Source organism: Polyodon spathula, chromosome 17, assembly GCF_017654505.1.
Source record: "Polyodon spathula isolate WHYD16114869_AA chromosome 17, ASM1765450v1, whole genome shotgun sequence".
Classification (NCBI taxonomy): Eukaryota; Metazoa; Chordata; class Actinopteri; order Acipenseriformes; family Polyodontidae; genus Polyodon; species Polyodon spathula.
In genome coordinates, this window is record NC_054550.1 from 37405959 (window position 1) to 37427376 (window position 21418).

General features: G+C 52.8%; 1 protein-coding gene across 1 annotated transcript; it reads right to left on the reverse strand.

Moving 5' to 3' along the window:
* Window positions 1-28: 28 nt before the first annotated feature.
* On the reverse strand, window positions 29-21121 carry LOC121329897 (protein dispatched homolog 2-like). Its single transcript, XM_041275899.1, has 8 exons — window positions 20695-21121; window positions 8323-8712; window positions 8115-8144; window positions 7781-7904; window positions 7134-7249; window positions 6737-6867; window positions 6116-6213; window positions 29-5125 (listed from the first exon to the last, which is right to left on the reverse strand). The coding sequence occupies exons 1-8, from the start codon at window positions 20787-20789 to the stop codon at window positions 1577-1579; spliced, it is 4533 nt and encodes a 1510-aa protein (XP_041131833.1). The 5' UTR covers window positions 20790-21121; the 3' UTR covers window positions 29-1576.
* Between the last annotated feature and the right edge of the window lie 297 nt (window positions 21122-21418).

The following is a 21418-nucleotide window of genomic DNA, read 5'->3' on the forward strand; positions in this document are numbered from 1 at the left end:
GGACAAAATACACATAAAGAACCGAAAAGACAAACCAAAAATAATCTTTATTTTTTTAAATCAACAGTTATTTTTTAGTCAAGAGCTTTGCGCCACCATGTGGCTGAATGCTGCGTCTTTCTTGGTTGTTGTTTTAATAAGTAGAAGTGTTTAAGCAAACATTGTTACCTCAGGAGTTATTTAAAGATGCTTTTGTAAGCGTGAACCTTTTCTAATAAACCGGCAGCAGTCTCAAACTGTTTCATGAAGATGTAACTTTACCAAACCTGTCCCCTGGTTTAATAACCCCCTCTGAGGGGTCAGGATTTGAGAGATGAATGGGAACTTTGTACGCCAGAGCTCTGATGTTCAGGAAGAGAGAAGCCCTAACATGTTGTGCTCCCTTCAGTTCAATACACATTCCACCAACAACAAAGGCAGATGTAAGCAGAAAGCTGCCAGCCAGAAATGCTTCTCATGACTGTAGCCCCACAACTGTGTACAATTACACACTGATAAATAACAAAGCAACAGAATCCACTGGCAGAAATATAAATGCATCTGGAAATCACGTCTGTTTGGCACTTGCTTTTGTTGTCCTGTACATACAGACACACAGCAGATCTAGACAGCATATTCAAACTCACAGGACTGCTTGGCAGGTCGGCGCGGGCTGGCAACACAGAATACCAGCCAGACCCTAAAACTGTGCTTCCCTGGGGGCAGCCTAGCACGTTGTTTATCTGTCTGAATCACCACACTTTGAGGAGCAGCTGCACAAAACCCTAGCTCTGACTTTAAATCATCATTTACACGCAAACCTTTAACTTCAGCCCAACTTTAGAGTGGCTGTGAGGCAGCGATATTGCTCTTCAGTCCTCCAGCAGGACTCTCTACAGCAGCTGTGCTACTCAAAGTGTGGAGGCTCCCGGAACATTTCGTACCGGACTGAGTGATAACGTGCCATGGGTAGTGGAGGGGCACCAAAATATTACTCAATATTAGTCAAAGTGAAAACTTCTGTAAAAAAAAAAAAAAAAACTAAACTAAATCTACAGAAAAACTGTTCTGTTTCCATTTTAATAAACCTATATACGTGTGTGCGTGTGTGCATGTGCGTGTGTGTGTATAGAGCTTGTTTTGCCAGCCTTGCTGGTCAGTAGGAACTGTAATTCACAGCGCTGACCAGAAGATGGAGCCGTTGGCATGGTGTCCCGCAGACAGTATCAGCTGTACCTCTTGTTTTCTTGTGTTTCTTTAGCTGTTTAATTCTCTCAATAGGGCCCAGGTTCCCCTTTTTGGCACGTGTTCATGCTTTCGAATGAAGAGTTCAGTTTCTGGAGTTTAAAAATAGTGCTTTGGCGGTCCATGCATTTTAAAACAATTTGCACTGACTGGGAGCTTCACATGGGGGTCCCTGTGCTGGTCTGAGTGCTGCATTTAGCTCAAAGACAGCAGCCCAGGTACTGTACAGTGTCCTGGTCCAGTCTGTCTAGAAAGAGTTAAAAGACAAAGATCCGCCAACCATTTAGGTTTTTTTGAATACGGTAAGTAGTTTTTATCAATAAGGGAGTTTCTATAACTTCTTCAGTTCCCATCAGCTGTCGTCCTCCCTCCCCTCCCCTCCCTCCTCCTCCTCCCTCCTGATCCACACGTCGGGCAGGTCAGGCTTGCTGTTGGGCAGGATGACAGGCTGCTGCTCCCCGTGGCTCGCACTGCACCTCCCAGCCACTGGGGGCGCTTCATCGAACACAGTCTCCCTCAGGGCCAGCCGCAAGGTGTCCCTCTTTCCGTTGAGATGTCCTGGTGGCCCCTCCTCCTGGGGCTTGGAGGGGGGCAGTGGGGCGGGCGGCCCCCCCTCCATGTCGCTCAGGCAGGTCTCGTTGGAGTCCTCGAGCCCATCGAAGGAGCTCTGGGACTGGGAGGATAGCAGACGCCGGTGGGGGTGGTGCTGGTAAGAGCTGCTGGCTGCTCTCCCTTCGTCGCTGACTGAGGGGTGGCGTGAGTCCAGGGGCTGGGTGATGTCTTCCATGCTGGAGGAGGAGGAGAGGGAGGCTGCTCTCCAGTGTCGGAGCTCCCCAGTCTGGCCCTGGCACCTCCTGCACAGCAGCCTGTCCTGGGCCTGGTCTCCCAGAGGTGGTGCGGGAGCCAGGGGCCTCAGGAGGTTCTCTCTGTAGGGGGAGGATGTCTGCAGCGCGGGAGGAGGGGGGCAGGGGTGCAGGCGGCGCCCCCGGTTCTCTCCCCTCCCAGCCTCCCCTTGCTCCTCTCCACTCCTCCCCAGCACGGTCCTCCTTGGGCTCAGTCCGCGGAACTGGATCTCCTCGCTCAGCACCGAGGGCCGGTTGGACAGCTTGCTGGTGCAGGTGCTGTTCTCGAAGCTGTCGCTCAGCTGCCTGGCCAGAGGCTGCAGCTCGTAGTGTTCCTCTTCTCCCCCCCGGCCCCTTCCTCCTCCTCCTCGTCCTCCTCCTCCTCCTCCCTGCTGGTTCTGACACAGCTGCTCCTCGCCCCTGCCTCCTTCCTTCCCGAAACTCCTCCTGGCTCTTGACCGGCAGCCAAACACTCCGTTAGCGGCCGATCTGGTGGCCGCCACACCGGGGGCAGAACCGTCCTCCTTGGTGTTGTGGCCTCCTGCGTCCACACCCGCAGCAGTGCAGGGCCACAGGATCTGGCCACAGTTCTTCTGGGGCCCGTAGAAGCAGCACAGGGACTGGAAGAAGAAGGTGGCAAAGCCACAAGCCACACACTTCACCAGCAGTAGGAAGATGCCCAGCTTGCGGAACACCAGGGCGGTGGCCGGCAGCATCAGGATCCCGGCGCAGAAGTAGGAGCCGGCCCCTAGCGCCACGGGGCAGCCCATCCTCTTGAGGGAGTGCGCCACCCTGCCCAGCCGGTCCGTGTGCGGGGAGAGGCTGTAGAAGACGCAATAATTTGCGACGAAGTCCACAGAGAGCCCGGCAGCGGCTGAGATGAAGAGAGCCTCCACCCCACTTAGCTGCCACTCCAGCAGGACCAGCAGCCCAACCGTCACGAAGACGCTGCCCCCCACAGCCGCGGCACCGTAGACGCTCAGCAGCACATTCCACGTGGTTAGGAGCAGCGTGGTGAAGACCAGCGCCACTGAGAAGCCCGTCACCACCAGAGTCTCGGAGCTCAGGCACTGCTGCAGGTCATAGAGGGCCAGGTGGCTCACGAACCAGCCCCCACGCAACCCCGGGGGAGCCCCTGACATCTCCCCCAGGAACCAGGCGTCGATTTCCTGGTAGAAGAGGTCCGTTTGGTTGTAGTTGAAGCTGTAGCGGTAGGTGGTCCCAAACACGAGCGTCAGGGCCACCGCACGGCCCTCGGAGTCGAAGCGCACACTCCCTGAGTCAGACCGGAGCCCCCTCTTCTCCTCCTCCTCCCTCCTCTCCGCGGTGAATATGCCAAGGCAGTGCTGGAACACGGCGGGGCGGTAGGGGAAAGGGATGTGGTTGCAGCAGAGGCCGTTGTCGTTGTCATTCAGGGAGCACTGCCTGCTGCTCATCCAGAGCACCAGCCTCTCCACCAGACACACACTCTCCCCCCTGTCGCGCTCTCCCTCCCACTGCTCCCAGTAGAAGCTCTGGTTTCGCGTCCTGCCGCAGAGCTCCAGCAGCCAAACCTGAGCCTCGGGGCTGCTCATGTTGAACTCGGGGTCCATCACCAGGGAGCCCGTGCTGCGGGGGTCGAGGTGGTCCCCGTTGTCAGCAGGGAGGACCCCCCAGACCAGCGTGATGGCCATGGGCTTCTCTTCGCCGCTCTGCAGCCTCTGGAACATGAACTGGTGCCGGTACTCCGCATCGTAGCGCTCGAAGGGGTGGCTGGAGCGGAAGAGCTGAGTGGCTTGGCTCTCCAGCACGGGCAGCTTCATCCCAGGGTCCACGCAGGTGATGTAGGTGCCCCCGGCAGCCAGCGTCGTGAACCAGCACAGCCAGATGTAACGAAACTTGACCACCCCGCAAGGCAGGACCTTCAAGAACAGGAGGTCTGAAGTGTTGGTCATGCCCCTGCTCAGGCCCCTCATCTTGTGCGCCAGGGAGAAGAGGCAGCGCTTCCTGGAGCTGCTGTCCCAGAACCCCCCTAAGCTCGAGACACAGCACACCTTGCCGGCCGGCCGTGGGGAGACTGTGACATGTGAGTACCTCTCGCGGAGGACCAGGGAGCAGGGTAGCCACACCAGGGCGGCGAGCGAGCTCACCAGCGTGGCCGTGCCGAGGTAGAGGGAAAAGCAGCGCACTGCCGTGATGCTGCTCAGGTAGCCCGAGTAGAAGGCCGCGCTGGACGTCAGGCCGGACACCAAGGTCAGGTAGCCAGCCTCGTGCAGCACTCGGCTCACCCTCTTCTCCAGGAGAGCGGGGGTCTTCTGGGAGAGCTGCAGGCGCCACAGGTCTGAAAAGGTGAAGGCCTGGTTGGCGCAGCTGCCCAGCAGGACCAGGACAGTGGCCAGGTTGAGGAAGGGGAAGAAGGCAAGGCAGAAGGCCAGCTTGTAGAAGAAGTAAGAGACCCCCAAGGAGCCCAGGACCGCCCCCAGAGTGACGGCGGCCAGGAGCAGCGAGCGCAGGTAGAGGGCAGTGGCCAGGACGAGGGTGACCGCCCCCAGGAGTGGATAGACCAGGTCCCTGACCAGGTAGTAGTAGAACAGCTGCTTCTTGATGCCCAGGTCCATGCCGGTGACTGCGGTGGTGCCGAAGCGCAGGTCCCAGCCCTCCAGGTTCTGCAGGTAGATGTCCATCAGGGACTCCCCCCTGCCCAGGGGCAGGATGAGCAGGCTGTACTTGAGCGAGGGCACCTGGTATCCGGTGGTCTGCGGCCCCAGGAAGTCTTTGTCCACCAGGTAGTGGAGGATCTGGTAGACGGCGCTGGAGCTCTTGCATTGGTCGGGCACGGTGGAGCAGCGGCCGGGCTTGCCCCGCTCCCCGCAGGCCGGCGCCAGGCTGCCCTCGTGGTAGTAGGGAGCACACCTCCGCAGCTGGTGCAGCCGGTCTGACAGCTGCTGCTCGCTCAGCTCCTCACACGTCACGTTTTCCAGCACCGCCAGGTAGTTGCCCAGGGACCAGCTGGGGCAGCACTGCCCGCCCTCCTCGCCCCGCCTGAGGCACAGGTTCTGGAAGTGAGAGTGGGACCGGATCTGAAAAACACAGAGAGGAGTGAGGGAGGGATAGGTAAGAAGGGGACTTGGTGGTAAAGAACCACCGCTGATAATTCTGGCACGTTTGTAGCTCTAATCAATCGTTCATTTTAAGATGAAATGAGCAGCCCAAGATTTTTGTGTTGGTGATGATCAGAGAGTCGTGGGATTTTCCAGCGTTTGATACAGACCTGTGCAGTTTAACAAATGTTGCATTTTTAGGCAGCAGCCCTTGTGCTGCCTTGGTTGCTGCTGCAGTACCCCTGTTGCGTTGCCTGTTAAGATGGATTGAGAAGCTAGTTTCTCTTGCAGTTAATTAATGCCATCTTTAAAGATGGGACTTTGCTTTTATGTTAAGAACGCAGCCAATGCTTTCCTCAAACAGGCTTTTTGTGAATGCAGACACTCATGGAACCCCGGGGCCTGTCTTGTAGACCCAGCCAGTGTGTGCTGGAGGGACAGCTAGAGAGACGCTTCTGTGTTACCATGACTCCTTTATTCACTTTATTCACTTTCATTGCGGGATGGGATTTTCTCATATGCTGTGTTTCTTTGGCCACTCAGTATATTTGATTTATGTGTATGCAACTATATAACTAGATACACATCCTAGATTCTTATACAGTGGATTATTAAACAGAGCTGTGTTCCATTCTCGCACAGTGGATTATTAAACAGAGCTGTGTTCCATTCTCGCACAGTGGATTATTAAACAGAGCTGTGTTCCATTCTCACACAGTGGATTATTAAACAGAGCTGTGTTCCATTCTCGCACAGTGGATTATTAAACAGAGCTGTGTTCCATTCTCGCACAGTGGATTATTAAACAGAGCTGTGTTCCATTCTCACACAGTGGATTATTAAACAGAGCTGTGTTCCATTGTGGTATTGATAGTTCATAGGTCAGCACTCCTTTGATATCAGTCTGAAGTAAACTGTCTGACACGGCGCCCCCTGGTGGTATAAACTAGAAGGTAGCTCTGCACTCACCCGCTCCTCCTCCATTTTACACATGGAGTGAATCGCGGAGAGACTCCAGAGACTGTCCGAATTTCCAGAGCGGAACACCAGCTGAGCAAAGCTGACGTCTGCAACGCAGAGAAAGACACAGAGAGAGAGAGAGAGAGAGAGAGAGTCAGTCTATATATCTCTACAGACAGCACAGAGTAGGAGGGTGCTGCTCAGATAGATTCACAGAGAATAGGAATACCTCAATATCGAAGCATCAGGACACAAAACCACTGAGAAGGATTGCAAACACAATAGGACAGTCAGGGGAATGGAAGATTAAAACAGCTGCTGAGTTACTTCCTCTGTAATTATGTTTACACTAGCAGTGCAGGATGCTTGGTATTACATAGACAGCTGACAAATTGTGAAGGCCTGGCTAAAGGCTTTACAACATATTGTGTTCTTGCTTTTAGTTGAAGCCTGGGTTACAATAAGTGTGTGTGTCCAGCTGACTGTGTCTCTGATAGTATTAGAGTGTTGTTTCTCAGTGTGGGTGACAGGACCTCTGCAGCGTCACTCCACAGTGCTCTTACACACTCAGAGTGTCACTCCAACAGTGTAAGAGGCAGGGTCGGCTGTATTCAATTATACCCTACTGACTGGGAGAGTTGCAAAAGAAGGATTCCTGCGTGAAGTCCCATTCCACCATCCTCCTCTTTCTCCTCTTCTCCTTGGTCTCAGGGCCGGGGGGTACAGCCTCTCTCTCCCCCACAGCGCCCCCTTTCTTCTCACTGTGGAACAACAGGAGGAGGTGTTTAGCAACACAGTCCTTACACCAACTAGAACTTAATGCGATTCCATCAGCTTTTAAATAATGCAGATACTGCCGACAGCATTGCTTGATTGAGGTTTTAGTGAATCGCTTCCATACTGGCTTGTGGGATTATAGATTATACTAAATGTGGACTGGAGTTTAGCCTTTGGGTTTTCACATTATCCAAACCTGTACATTCCCAGCTCCCCAGTTCAGCAGGAACAGCTCTGGTAGCAGCAGTACCTGAGTAGGGACTGGTTGGGAGACAGGAACAGTAGCTTCCCTGTCTCCGTGCTCTCCTGCAGCTCGATCCAGGCATGCATCCGCGTCCCGATTTCAGTGCCGCGTGGCTCAAAGCCCTGGGAGAGGGAAGAGAGGGAGGAGGAGAGAGGGAGGAGATCGTCACAAGGCAACACTTTGTATCCTTTCTCTTCCTGATCATGTCTGAAGGTAAGCTAAATTAAACATATTTTCTGGAATATTTTGACTTAAAGCTGTGTTTCACATCTTTAGTAATGTTTAATTTATTACCAGTTTAATATTCTCACTATTGTCCATTTTCAACCACGAACATGCTTCTGAAAAGACTCCCAAGGGCAGAATTTGTGAGACAGTTTACAACTGTAATAATAATAATAATAAAGTGTTGTTAATTAGCAAACCTGTTTACACATTTCCTAAATGAGGGAACTTAATCTGTTAGTTGCAATACCGCTTATATGGTCCTAGATGGCGCTCTCTTGCTGTCAATTGTTCACATTCTTCCCTCGATACTGCAGAACTAAACAAGACCAGGCCTGGTTGGTCAAGAGGACCAAACAGCCAATTAAAAAATATCTGTTCCTCTGTTTGAGAGAGAGAGAGGTGGGGGGAGTGGGGGTGGTACTCACTGAGAGAGGATCTGAGAAGTCTGGCAGGGGACCGATCAGCACCCCGGCCAATGAGCACACCAGGAACACCACAGCGCAGGTAATCAGCACTGCCATCGGCCAGTCAGCAATCAGCTGGGAATAGCTGTCAACCAACCACAGAGGGGCAGACGTTAGCTGTGCACATGGATGCATTTCATGCTAACGCTGCAAACAGGCAGTGTCTCACAATCATGTTCGAATTTACTAATTGAATTCCAGACAATAATCGATGCATTCAGAACACTAAAAGATTTTCAACAGATCTTTACAGCAGGCCTAGACAGTGCAGATCCCATCCCATAATTACACTGACCTTCTAGGGATCCGGTACTGGGACTCATGCCTGTAAGAGAAGAACACGACCGCAGGTATCAGAGACACAGTCCACATGCAAGCTTAAGAGGGTGCACTGGGATATGAAATGGATTTCCAGTTTAAAGTTTCATTTAGCAGCATTGAATATAGCATAGTGTATGAAAAGACAAGTAGAAAGCAATGCGCTCAGCCCCCCTCGCTCTCACCTGACAGTCACCACGTGCTGCTGCACTGGCTGGTGGTTCCTGGAGTCATGTGATCCCTGTAGCCAATGGCAGTGCACTGTGTCGCGGCCAGAAGGCACAGGGGAGGAGCTACAGCTGAGGGCGGTCCTGACTGCGGCAGGGGGGCAGTCCGGCCGAGGGCTGTCTGTGATTGGACAGTGCTCGGGCCTGGAGCTGGCTGTAGTTGGCTGCCGGTGCCCGCAGTAGCGACATCTCCTCAGCAGTGGCGAATCGCGGGAGCCGGTGCCCCCCGAGACCTGGTGGTAAAGCTGGGAGAGGGGGGCTGTCCTGGGGGGGCTGGGGGGCACTCCCTCTGTGTGGATCAGGCCCGGTCTGGGCTCTCTTGCACCCTGTGGCACCTCCACCATCTCACTGCAAGAGAACAGAGCAGGGAAGTGCACTCACTCGATCACAGTCCTTATTAAAAAGGCAGCGGCTATATTAACAGCAAGCTAAACACGGCACAGCGAGCCTGTCAGCCAATCAGACCTGGACAGGGTGTTTCAGTTTCTTCAAAGACGCTGGAGGAGCTGCTCAAACCCACTACAGTGCATTGCTCCCATGCTGCAGCCAGCAGTGTCTCTCAGCAGCTCAGAGCTCTTACCCCAGGGCACACAGGGCACGCTGCCCAGTGCTCTCGAGCCAGGCTTGCCCTGCCTGGCCCTCGAATGACAGCTTGTACTTGACTTTGTGCTTGACGGGCCAACTGCAGTAGCTGAGGATAGCTAAAGATTTGCCCTGCAGATGCTCACTTTCTTTCTTTCTCTAACTGAGCTACTTGAACCCACTGCCTTCCACACTGCAGCCCAGCGCTTTCTTTATCTAACCACTGAGCTCCTCAAACCCACTGCCTTCCACACTGCAGCCCAGCGCTTTCTTTATCTAACCACTGAGCTCCTCAAACCCACTGCCTTCCACACTGCAGCCCAGCGCTTTCTTTATCTAACCACTGAGCTCCTCAAACCCACTGCCTTCCACACTGCAGCCCAGCGCTTTCTTTATCTAACCACTGAGCTCCTCAAACCCACTGCCTTCCACACTGCAGCCCAGCGCTTTCTTTATCTAACCACTGAGCTCCTCAAACCCACTGCCTTCCACACTGCAGCCCAGCGCTTTCTTTATCTAACCACTGAGCTCCTCAAACCAACTGCCTTCCACACTGCAGCCCAGCGCTAATTTACATTTTTCCTGTTAATTAAGAAGGCTGAAATGGTTTCCTTTTTGTTTTTATTACAATTTGTATTACTGTTTTTTTCTTTTCTTATAGCAAACAATTTGAGGACTCATCCCCTGCAGACTGGGCTCAGGTACAGGGGTGCTGTGTGCAGAGGGGTGTTGTGTGATCTGTGACTGGGCTCAGGTACAGGGGTGCTGTGTGCAAAGGGGTGTTGTGTGATCTGTGACTGGGCTCAGGTACAGGGGTGCTGTGTGCAGAGGGGTGCTGTGTGATCTGTGACTGGGCTCAGGTACAGGGGTGCTGTGTGCAGAGGGGTGTTGTGTGATCTGTGACTGGGCTCAGGTACAGGGGTGCTGTGTGCAGAGGGGTGCTGTGTGATCTGTGACTGGGCTCAGGTACAGGGGTGCTGTGTGCAGAGGGGTGTTGTGTGATCTGTGACTGGGCTCAGGTACAGGGGTGCTGTGTGCAGAGGGGTGCTGTGTGATCTGTGACTGGGCTCAGGTACAGGGGTGCTGTGTGCAGAGGGGTGTTGTGTGATCTGTGACAGGGCTCAGGTACAGGGGTGCTGTGTGCAGAGGGGTGCTGTGTGATCTGTGACTGGGCTCAGGTACAGGGGTGCTGTGTGCAGAGGGGTGTTGTGTGATCTGTGACTGGGCTCAGGTACAGGGGTGCTGTGTGCAGAGGGGTGTTGTGTGATCTGTGACTGGGCTCAGGTACAGGGGTGCTGTGTGCAGAGGGGTGTTGTGTGATCTGTGACTGGGCTCAGGTACAGGGGTGCTGTGTGCAGAGGGGTGTTGTGTGATCTGTGACTGGGCTCAGGTACAGGGGTGCTGTGTGCAGAGGGGTGTTGTGTGATCTGTGACTGGGCTCAGGTACAGGGGTGCTGTGTGCAGAGGGGTGTTGTGTGATCTGTGACTGGGCTCAGGTACAGGGGTGCTGTGTGCAGAGGGGTGTTGTGTGATCTGTGACTGGGCTCAGGTACAGGGGTGCTGTGTGCAGAGGGGTGCTGTGTGATCTGTGACTGGGCTCAGGTACAGGGGTGCTGTGTGCAGAGGGGTGTTGTGTGATCTGTGACTGGGCTCAGGTACAGGGGTGCTGTGTGCAGAGGGGTGTTGTGTGATCTGTGACTGGGCTCAGGTACAGGGGTGCTGTGTGCAGAGGGGTGTTGTGTGATCTGTGACTGGGCTCAGGTACAGGGGTGCTGTGTGCAGAGGGGTGTTGTGTGATCTGTGACTGGGCTCAGGTACAGGGGTGCTGTGTGCAGAGGGGTGTTGTGTGATCTGTGACTGGGCTCAGGTACAGGGGTGCTGTGTGCAGAGGGGTGTTGTGTGATCTGTGACTGGGCTCAGGTACAGGGGTGCTGTGTGCAGAGGGGTGTTGTGTGATCTGTGACTGGGCTCAGGTACAGGGGTGCTGTGTGCAGAGGGGTGTTGTGTGATCTGTGACTGGGCTCAGGTACAGGGGTGCTGTGTGCAGAGGGGTGTTGTGTGATCTGTGACTGGGCTCAGGTACAGGGGTGCTGTGTGCAGAGGGGTGTTGTGTGATCTGTGACTGGGCTCAGGTACAGGGGTGCTGTGTGCAGAGGGGTGCTGTGTGATCTGTGACTGGGCTCAGGTACAGGGGTGCTGTGTGCAGAGGGGTGTTGTGTGATCTGTGACTGGGCTCAGGTACAGGGGTGCTGTGTGCAGAGGGGTGTTGTGTGATCTGTGACTGGGCTCAGGTACAGGGGTGCTGTGTGCAGAGGGGTGTTGTGTGATCTGTGACTGGGCTCAGGTACAGGGGTGCTGTGTGCAGAGGGGTGTTGTGTGATCTGTGACTGGGCTCAGGTACAGGGGTGCTGTGTGCAGAGGGGTGTTGTGTGATCTGTGACTGGGCTCAGGTACAGGGGTGCTGTGTGCAGAGGGGTGTTGTGTGATCTGTGACTGGGCTCAGGTACAGGGGTGCTGTGTGCAGAGGGGTGCTGTGTGATCTGTGACTGGGCTCAGGTACAGGGGTGCTGTGTGCAGAGGGGTGCTGTGTGATCTGTGACTGGGCTCAGGTACAGGGGTGCTGTGTGCAGAGGGGTGCTGTGTGATCTGTGACTGGGCTCAGGTACAGGGGTGCTGTGTGCAGAGGGGTGCTGTGTGATCTGTGACTGGGCTCAGGTACAGGGGTGCTGTGTGCAGAGGGGTGTTGTGTGATCTGTGACTGGGCTCAGGTACAGGGGTGCTGTGTGCAGAGGGGTGTTGTGTGATCTGTGACTGGGCTCAGGTACAGGGGTGCTGTGTGCAGAGGGGTGTTGTGTGATCTGTGACTGGGCTCAGGTACAGGGGTGCTGTGTGCAGAGGGGTGCTGTGTGATCTGTGACTGGGCTCAGGTACAGGGGTGCTGTGTGCAGAGGGGTGTTGTGTGATCTGTGACTGGGCTCAGGTACAGGGGTGCTGTGTGCAGAGGGGTGCTGTGTGATCTGTGACTGGGCTCAGGTACAGGGGTGCTGTGTGCAGAGGGGTGTTGTGTGATCTGTGACTGGGCTCAGGTACAGGGGTGCTGTGTGCAGAGGGGTGTTGTGTGATCTGTGACTGGGCTCAGGTACAGGGGTGCTGTGTGCAGAGGGGTGTTGTGTGATCTGTGACTGGGCTCAGGTACAGGGGTGCTGTGTGCAGAGGGGTGTTGTGTGATCTGTGACTGGGCTCAGGTACAGGGGTGCTGTGTGCAGAGGGGTGTTGTGTGATCTGTGACTGGGCTCAGGTACAGGGGTGCTGTGTGCAGAGGGGTGTTGTGTGATCTGTGACTGGGCTCAGGTACAGGGGTGCTGTGTGCAGAGGGGTGTTGTGTGATCTGTGACTGGGCTCAGGTACAGGGGTGCTGTGTGCAGAGGGGTGTTGTGTGATCTGTGACTGGGCTCAGGTACAGGGGTGCTGTGTGCAGAGGGGTGTTGTGTGATCTGTGACTGGGCTCAGGTACAGGGGTGCTGTGTGCAGAGGGGTGTTGTGTGATCTGTGACTGGGCTCAGGTACAGGGGTGCTGTGTGCAGAGGGGTGTTGTGTGATCTGTGACTGGGCTCAGGTACAGGGGTGCTGTGTGCAGAGGGGTGCTGTGTGATCTGTGACTGGGCTCAGGTACAGGGGTGCTGTGTGCAGAGGGGTGTTGTGTGATCTGTGACTGGGCTCAGGTACAGGGGTGCTGTGTGCAGAGGGGTGTTGTGTGATCTGTGACTGGGCTCAGGTACAGGGGTGCTGTGTGCAGAGGGGTGCTGTGTGATCTGTGACTGGGCTCAGGTACAGGGGTGCTGTGTGCAGAGGGGTGTTGTGTGATCTGTGACTGGGCTCAGGTACAGGGGTGCTGTGTGCAGAGGGGTGTTGTGTGATCTGTGACTGGGCTCAGGTACAGGGGTGCTGTGTGCAGAGGGGTGTTGTGTGATCTGTGACTGGGCTCAGGTACAGGGGTGCTGTGTGCAGAGGGGTGTTGTGTGATCTGTGACTGGGCTCAGGTACAGGGGTGCTGTGTGCAGAGGGGTGTTGTGTGATCTGTGACTGGGCTCAGGTACAGGGGTGCTGTGTGCAGAGGGGTGTTGTGTGATCTGTGACTGGGCTCAGGTACAGGGGTGCTGTGTGCAGAGGGGTGTTGTGTGATCTGTGACTGGGCTCAGGTACAGGGGTGCTGTGTGCAGAGGGGTGTTGTGTGATCTGTGACTGGGCTCAGGTACAGGGGTGCTGTGTGCAGAGGGGTGTTGTGTGATCTGTGACTGGGCTCAGGTACAGGGGTGCTGTGTGCAGAGGGGTGTTGTGTGATCTGTGACTGGGCTCAGGTACAGGGGTGCTGTGTGCAGAGGGGTGTTGTGTGATCTGTGACTGGGCTCAGGTACAGGGGTGCTGTGTGCAGAGGGGTGTTGTGTGATCTGTGACTGGGCTCAGGTACAGGGGTGCTGTGTGCAGAGGGGTGCTGTGTGATCTGTGACTGGGCTCAGGTACAGGGGTGCTGTGTGCAGAGGGGTGTTGTGTGATCTGTGACTGGGCTCAGGTACAGGGGTGCTGTGTGCAGAGGGGTGTTGTGTGATCTGTGACTGGGCTCAGGTACAGGGGTGCTGTGTGCAGAGGGGTGTTGTGTGATCTGTGACTGGGCTCAGGTACAGGGGTGCTGTGTGCAGAGGGGTGTTCCCTGTGTGTTTCTGTTAAATGCATGACGTCTCAATTTCTGATCATTGAACTCCCAGGCGTGCATTGCATTGGCCTCTTTATATTTCTATTAGATAGTCTTGTTCATGCTGAGGGGCCCTGCAGAGGCTGCCAGCTGCCTGTTTTATATGCTGCTGATCTCATTGTTATGGTAAGTGTCTCTCTACAGCACTGATAGATACAGAGTGTGTATATATATATATACACACTCTCTCTGTGAAATTAGTTAACAAGCTGCTGCTGTCTGATTCTCCTTGACAAAGAGGTTGAGAGGCAAGGGAGTGTAAGAGAGGGAGGGAGAGTGAGAGAGAGCAAGAGAGATGGAGAGAAGGAGAGGGAGGGAGATAAGAGGGAGGTGAGAGCGAGAGAGAGAGGGAGGTGAGAGCGAGAGAGAGAGGGGAGGTGAGAGCATGAGAGGGAGGGAGGCGAGAGCGAGAGAGGGAGGTGAGAGAGAGAGGGAGGTGAGAGCGAGAGAGGGAGGTGAGAGCGAGAGAGAGAGGGAGGTGAGAGAGAGGGAGGTGAGAGCATGAGAGGGAGGGAGGCGAGAGCAAGAGAGGGAGGTGAGAGAGAGAGGGAGGTGAGAGCGAGAGAGGGAGGTGAGAGCGAGAGAGAGAGGGAGGTGAGAGCGAGAGAGAGAGAGGGAGGTGAATACGAGAGAGGGGAGGTGAGAGCGAGAGAGAGAGGGAGGTGAGAGCGAGAAAGAGCGAGAAGGTGTTGCATAAGATCTTGTGACATTTAAACTTTCTCACTGCCTCTTTGTTGCTTTATTTATTTTATCAAAGGAAAGTATTTCAATATCTTTTATATATATATATAGGGAAGCGCTCGCCCAGGTGTGTTGACAGGACCTAGTTTAGCACACGTGAATGGTTATATCTCTGTCTGTGTGTTTACCTGTCTATCTGTCACAGTGCTGTCCAATTGGGATCCGATGAATTGCTCCTTTTCTGATGATTTCTATGGCGTAAGACAGTAATCACTGTTGTGTAGGTGTGTAATTACAGAAAGAACATTTTAGGAAGTGTTTGATATGTTTTGTACTCAATATTGACCTTTTTCTGGGTTATTTGGCATTTCAGACTGTGTCTCCATAGCTCAGACACGGCTCCTGCCTGCGTGTGTTCACAGTGCTGTGAAAGCTGTCGATACTCTTGATTCGATTTGTTTCCTGCCATGTCGGTTCTCATAATGGAGAGCCCTGCTCAAACGTTGCATCAGTGTAGTACTGATCGTTTCACCCTGCCTGCATTGGGGCTGGGCTGACTGAGGGCACTTGTGAGCTTCTGGGAATCAAAGTTTCCTTCTAGGAAAACCAGTTTACGGCTTTTTTTGTTTTTAGACTCTTCTTTTAAAATATATATGCCTTAAGGAAATAATAATAAAAAACTCAAGGCATTCTAAATGTTATTTATTTTCTTTAAAACAACCCAAACTCTCAGAGGCTTCATGCATTGGTTCACATTTGAGCACCAATCCCTGCTTTTTCTACAAAGGATGCATTTTCAGTGTGTCGTCATCGTTCCTTCACGCGAGCCCCTAGCATCGGAGTATTTTCAAGGAGTGAGTGATCCTTTATTCTTCACTAACACCTTCAAATAAAACCCATTAAAAACCCTTTACCACAATGTGTGCGTTTTCCATACAGGGGAATGTGACAGCTTCAGAATGATGGCAATGTGTATTATTAGGTAAGATTTCCTGGAATTAGTTTGCTAGCCCCTAGTATTTAAAACGCTCCCCCTTCCCCCTCTCTGTTCTCAGATAGCAGCAGTAGTGAAGCTGTGTGCTCTGTAGCTGCACACACACACACACACACACACACACACACACACTGACACACACACACACACACACACACACACACACACACACTGACACACACACACACACACACACACACACACTCGCAAACACACACAGTGAACTCGCACGCTCTCCTCCAGGCGCCCCTTAAATAAAAAAACAATGCGAGGGAGGCTTTGAAAGCCCTTGGCAGCTCAGCCTCTGCTCGGCTCAGGCCCACGCACTGCTGGAAGTTTACCAGTGTCTACTGAGACCCAGCCTGCAGACGTTGTCCTGAGAGCGCTATGACGATGAATCGGGGAGTGTTCTCTGCATGGCATATTGTACCAAAAGCACAGCAAAGCTCCCTGTGGATGACCCGATGGTTCTTCAGTAAAGAGTGTTTTGCAGTTGGTATGGACTCTCCCAGTCTCATTGAATTTTTTGTTCATTGTTTAAAGGATCATTGATCTTATCATGCCATCCCATGAATCGGGGTGCATGTTGTATTGGGACCTGCATATCGAGATATGAGTCGTATTGTGAGAATAGTGCATAGTTCCACCCCAAGTCCTTAAAGCTGCATTTCCACTGCCTCAAACCCCAGTCCGGAATCAACCCTCACCCAGGAACCCTGCTCTGGAACCAACCCTCAACCTGGAACCGGGAGAAAAACCCAACCCTCACCTTGGAACCCCGGGCCGAACCCAACCCTCACCCTGGAACCCCGGGCAAGACCCAACCCTCACCCTGGAACCCCGGGCCAAACCCAACCCTCACCCTGGAACCCCGGGCCAGACCCAACCCTCACCCTGGAACCCCGGGCCGAACCCAACCCTCACCCTGGAACCCCGGGCCAAACCCAACCCTCACCCTGGAACCCCGGGCCAAACCCAACCCTCACCCTGGAACCGGGAGAAAAACCCAACCCTCACAAAGGAACCCCGGTCAAGACCCAACCCTCACCCTGGAACCGGGAGAAAAACCCAACCCTCACCCAGGAACCCCAGGCCGAACCCAACCCTCACCCTGGAACCCCGGGCCAAACCCAACCCTCACCCTGGAACCCCGGGCCAAACCCAACCCTCACCCTGGAACCCCGGGCCAAACCCAACCCTCACCCTGGAACCCCGGGCCAAACCCAACCCTTATCCTGGAACCCTGGGCGAAACCCAACCCTCACAAAGGAACCCCGGGCCAGACCCAACCCTCACCCTGGAACCCCGGGCCAGACCCAACCCTCACCCTGGAACCCCGGGCCAGACCCAACCCTCACCCTGGAACCCCGGGCCGAACCCAACCCTCACCCTGGAACCCCGGGCCAAACCCAACCCTCACCCTGGAACCCTGGGCGAAACCCAACCCTCACAAAGGAACCCCGGGCAAGACCCAACCCTCACCCTGGAACCCCGGGCCAGACCCAACCCTCACCCTGGAACCCCGGGCCAGACCCAATCCTCACCCTGGAACCCCGGACCAGACCCCACCCTGCTACTCAAAACCACTGCCTTCCACACTACAGCTCAGCGCTTTCTTTATCTAACCACTGAGCTCCTCAAACCCACTGCCTTCCACACTGCAGCCCAGAGCTTTCTTTATCTAACCACTGAGCTCCTCAAACACACTGCCTTCCACACTGCAGCCCAGCGCTTTCTTTATCTAACCACTGAGCTCCTCAAACCCACTGCCTTCCACACTGCAGCCCAGCGCTTTCTTTATCTAACCACTGAGCTCCTCAAACCCACTGCCTTCCACACTGCAGCCCAGCGCTTTCTTTATCTAACCACTGAGCTCCTCAAACCCACTGCCTTCCACACTGCAGCCCAGCGCTTTCTTTATCTAACCACTGAGCTCCTCAAACCCACTGCCTTCCACACTGCAGCCCAGCGCTTTCTTTATCTAACCACTGAGCTCCTCAAACCCACTGCCTTCCACACTGCAGCCCAGCGCTTTCTTTATCTAACCACTGAGCTCCTCAAACCCACTGCCTTCCACACTGCAGCCCAGCGCTTTCTTTATCTAACCACTGAGCTCCTCAAACCCACTGCCTTCCACACTGCAGCCCAGCGCTTTCTTTATCTAACCACTGAGCTCCTCAAACCCACTGCCTTCCACACTGCAGCCCAGCGCTTTCTTTATCTAACCACTGAGCTCCTCAAAGCTGCTCTAAGCGATCTTTATGGTTTCTTTATCCAATGTTTTTGTCCTTCATGAACTATTCAGTGGGAGGTGTGGGGAAGAATAAATGACAGTGCAGGCCTCTTACCAGAGTCAACAAACCTGTTCCTTACCGTAATAACTGGTGAACTGGGAGAGAACAGACTGCAAGGGAGTTTTTCTTTCATGAATTATACAGTAGATACTGTTGACATGACAATTTTCACAAGCACAGACTCATCAATTTCCAATTTCAGAATACAATGGGCTTGATTGTCTCAGCTCCCTTCTCCCAACAGCCTCACATTTCGTTCAGAAAGGTCAAAACACATCAACTAAAATAAACAAAAAATAACTCATTTCATTGGAGGGGCTCGTCAGCTGTACCACGGCTGGTTTCACAGACCTGGACCTTCTCCAGCAATGTTTCCACAGGTCAGACAGTCTAAGATTGGTGAAACCAGCTGATAGAACAGAAAATTAAGTTTTTGTCCTTTCAGCAGTTGAGCCAATGACGCCTAGAGTCAGAAAGGCAAGCTTATGCATGAACCAATGAGAATGAGTTATTATATTACACAGCCAATCAGTAGCTTCCCTTCCACAGTACAAACTAAAAAGGAACCAATCTGCTCCAAGTATGTTTCCTACAGTGTCCTAATGTTTAATCTCTTCCCTGTTTAATGCCCTGAGTCCTGTAAGGTTATCAATTGCTGTTTCTGGTGAGATCAGCCCAGCTTTCTAACCATTCCACCAACACTGCTGAAAAAATAAGGCAAACTGTGGGGGAAGTGATGTGGGGAAGCATGTTAGTGCTGCACAGGCTTCCGTGCACAACGCATTGTCCATGAACTTCACTGCAGAGTTAATTCAAGGCATATTTCTGCTGGGAAGTAAGGAAAACGAAGTCTAAATCAACTTCTATTCTCCTCTCAAAAAATAGGAGTTATTTATAGACTGGAGAAATAGCTTTAGAAATGCACCCTAGTGTTGGGGAAACACTTGGAGAAATGAGTGAGCGTTTCCCCTGCTCTCATGCTATTATCATTTTTTCATGCTCAAATAGCAGGAACAGAGATGAACACAAATCTGTGCTGGCAGATAAAGCAATGTCCCCGATGGGATCAATGAGGCCAGTCTCTCTGTGTGCTGCGCCCCCCGATGCAATCTCAAGCAATACATTTGAAATGCTGAGGTTTCTGACTGTTCAGTGATGAGGCTGCCTTAGATTCACACTGACAGTCCATACTGGGGAAAGCAACTCCAGTAGCCATCAAATAAAACCAAAACAGAAAAAAGAATGACAGAACAAGAAAATGTACCGCAACACAGACAGGTTTGACTTGTAGACAGAGAGGTCTAGAGGTTAGAGCTGAGGGACTGGGAGGGAGGCAGTGTGGTCTAGTGGTTAGAGCTGAGGGACTGGGAGGGAGGCAGTGTGGTCTAGTGGTTAGAGCTGAGGGACTGGGAGGGAGGCAGTGTGGTCTAGTGGTTAGAGCTGAGGGACTGGGAGGGAGGCAGTGTGGTCTAGTGGTTAGAGCTGAGGGACTGGGAGGGAGGCAGTGTGGTCTAGTGGTTAGAGCTGAGGGACTGGGAGGGAGGCAGTGTGGTCTAGTGGTTAGAGCTGAGGGACTGGGAGGGAGACAGTGTGGTGTAGTGGTTAGAGCTGAGGGACTGGGAGGGAGGCAGTGTGGTCTAGTGGTTAGAGCTGAGGGACTGGGAGGGAGGCAGTGTGGTCTAGTGGTTAGAGCTGAGGGACTGGGAGGGAGACAGTGTGGTGTAGTGGTTAGAGCTGAGGGACTGGGAGGGAGGCAGTGTGGTCTAGTGGTTAGAGCTGAGTGACTGGGAGGGAGGCAGTGTGGTCTAGTGGTTAGAGCTGAGAGACTGGGAGGGAGGGAGTGTAATACATGTTTTGTTAAGTATTTTTTGAAGTCAATGAAATATTTTAAAGCACTGCTAAATCTAGGATAATATTTATAAACAGTCCTAAAAAACATTCTTTAAAATCAGTCCTTAAAGTTGAGACCCTATGTAAGAAATCCATACAACACATTTACAGTAGATGGACAGACAAATTGGATTAACCCCTAGTCTAGCAGATGGACAGACAGACAGACTGTATTGACCCATATTGTCTTGTAAAGTACAATCCTACCTCAATGTGCAGATCATTAATACACAGACTCAGTTACAATCCTGTTACTGCTTGATATTTGATGTATTCCCTGGTGCAGAATTATAAAGCACGTCATGTGAGGACGGCCCTTCGTTCAGTGAAGGTTAGATTCATTTAAACCGGATTACATGATCCCTCGTTCGGTGAAGGACGCCCGGCCCTTCGTTCACCTGTCGTTCAGTGAAGGTTTTAGATTCATTAAAACGGAGGTTATGCGGACCGGATAATGACATATCGGGATCTGGATTGGTTTCGCATCATGCTTTTTTTCACTATGACGCATGTATCTGGATTGGTTTCAGCATCCTGCTTTTTTCCCTCATTGAAGAATTGTACTGCTCGAGGAAAAAAATGAAGGACGGGTTCCTAATGACGGAAAGGTGGGTGTGTGTGTGTGTGTGTGTGTGTGTGTGCAACACAATATAAATAAATAGTACTACTAATAATAGATACGTATTAAACAAGGTAAAGGGGAATAAAGCAAACAGCAGCTTTACAATCACATTGTATACACGGGTGCCGCATACTAGCAAAGACAGCAACGCATTCACTCAGCACCCTCCCCAAGCGTCGCTGTGTGTGTGATTAAACTGCCCACAGGCTTCACTAAAGCACAGACAGTCATTCACGACCCTAACGCTGTTTTTGTAACCTTTCTGTCCCAGGAAAGTGGCTGTAAAAACCAATCGCCGAGAGAAAATGATAAAAACGCCGCAGAGCCGGGGACACACGCTGCGCTGCGCGGTCAGGCAGGCAGGGAGTACCAGGGGAAAAATAACCTGAAAATCAGACAGCATACAAAATATACAACCTCGCAGCTCGGATTAGGAATACAGTACAGAATAGCATACTATTGCTATATATCGATACAGATACAGATATTTAAATTGAGAAACACAATATAATATTACCCTGCCGAGCTTTCTTGTTCGGCTCTCTCGCCCGCATCCGAGTCCATGATCATAAGATCCGCAGCGTTTCCTTCACAAACAGATAAAGCATCCATAATACATCGGACTATCCTCTTCAATATTCGTGAGACCAAAAACAACAAATATGACTGCTTTAAAAAAAAAAAAAAAAAAAAAAAGCGAGAAGAGAAGCAGATGAGAGCTTGCGGGGGTTGCGGTTTTGTTTCTCTTCGGAGCTGTTTCAGTCTTCTTATTAAATAAATTAAAAGAAAAAAAAACTACACCGAAATATTATGACAAAAATAGACGAGTGTATCCTTAGCTCGCCTCGATGTGTTGCTACGGCAGAGGAGGAGCGCATCGCCGCTGCGCTGAGACCGAGGCGGAGGAACTGCAAGTGAGCGGGTCGCTGTTCATTAGCACGGTGCTGAAGTGACTGGAGTGCGTGTGTGTGTGTGTGTGCGTGTGCGTGTGCGTGTGTGCGTGTGTGTGTGTGTGTGTGCGTGTGCGTGTGTGCGTGTGTGTGTGTGCGTGTTGTGTGCGTGTGCGTGTGCGTGTGCGTGTGCGTGTGGTGTGTGTGTGTGCGTGTGTGGGTGCGTGTGTGTGTGTGTGTGCCTGTGTGCGTGTGCGTGTGTGTGTGTGCGTGTGTGCGTGTGCGGGTGTGTGTGTGTGCGTGTGTGTGGGTGTGCGTGTGTGTGTGCGTGTGTGTGTGTGTGTGTGCGTG

What these genes read in the sequence shown, in the direction of transcription:
- LOC121329897 (XM_041275899.1), bottom strand. Translation starts at nt 20,789, where the DNA reads ATGGATGCTTTATCTGTTTGTGAAGGAAACGCTGCGGATCTTATGATC. An exon ending in CAGTACCGGATCCCTAGAAG is followed by an intron (nt 7,905 to 8,114) that starts GTCAGTGTAATT and finishes GTTGGTTGACAG; the next exon opens with CTATTCCCAGCTGATTGCTG. An exon ending in GTAAAATGGAGGAGGAGCGG is followed by an intron (nt 5,126 to 6,115) that starts GTGAGTGCAGAG and finishes TGTGTTTTTCAG; the next exon opens with ATCCGGTCCCACTCTCACTT.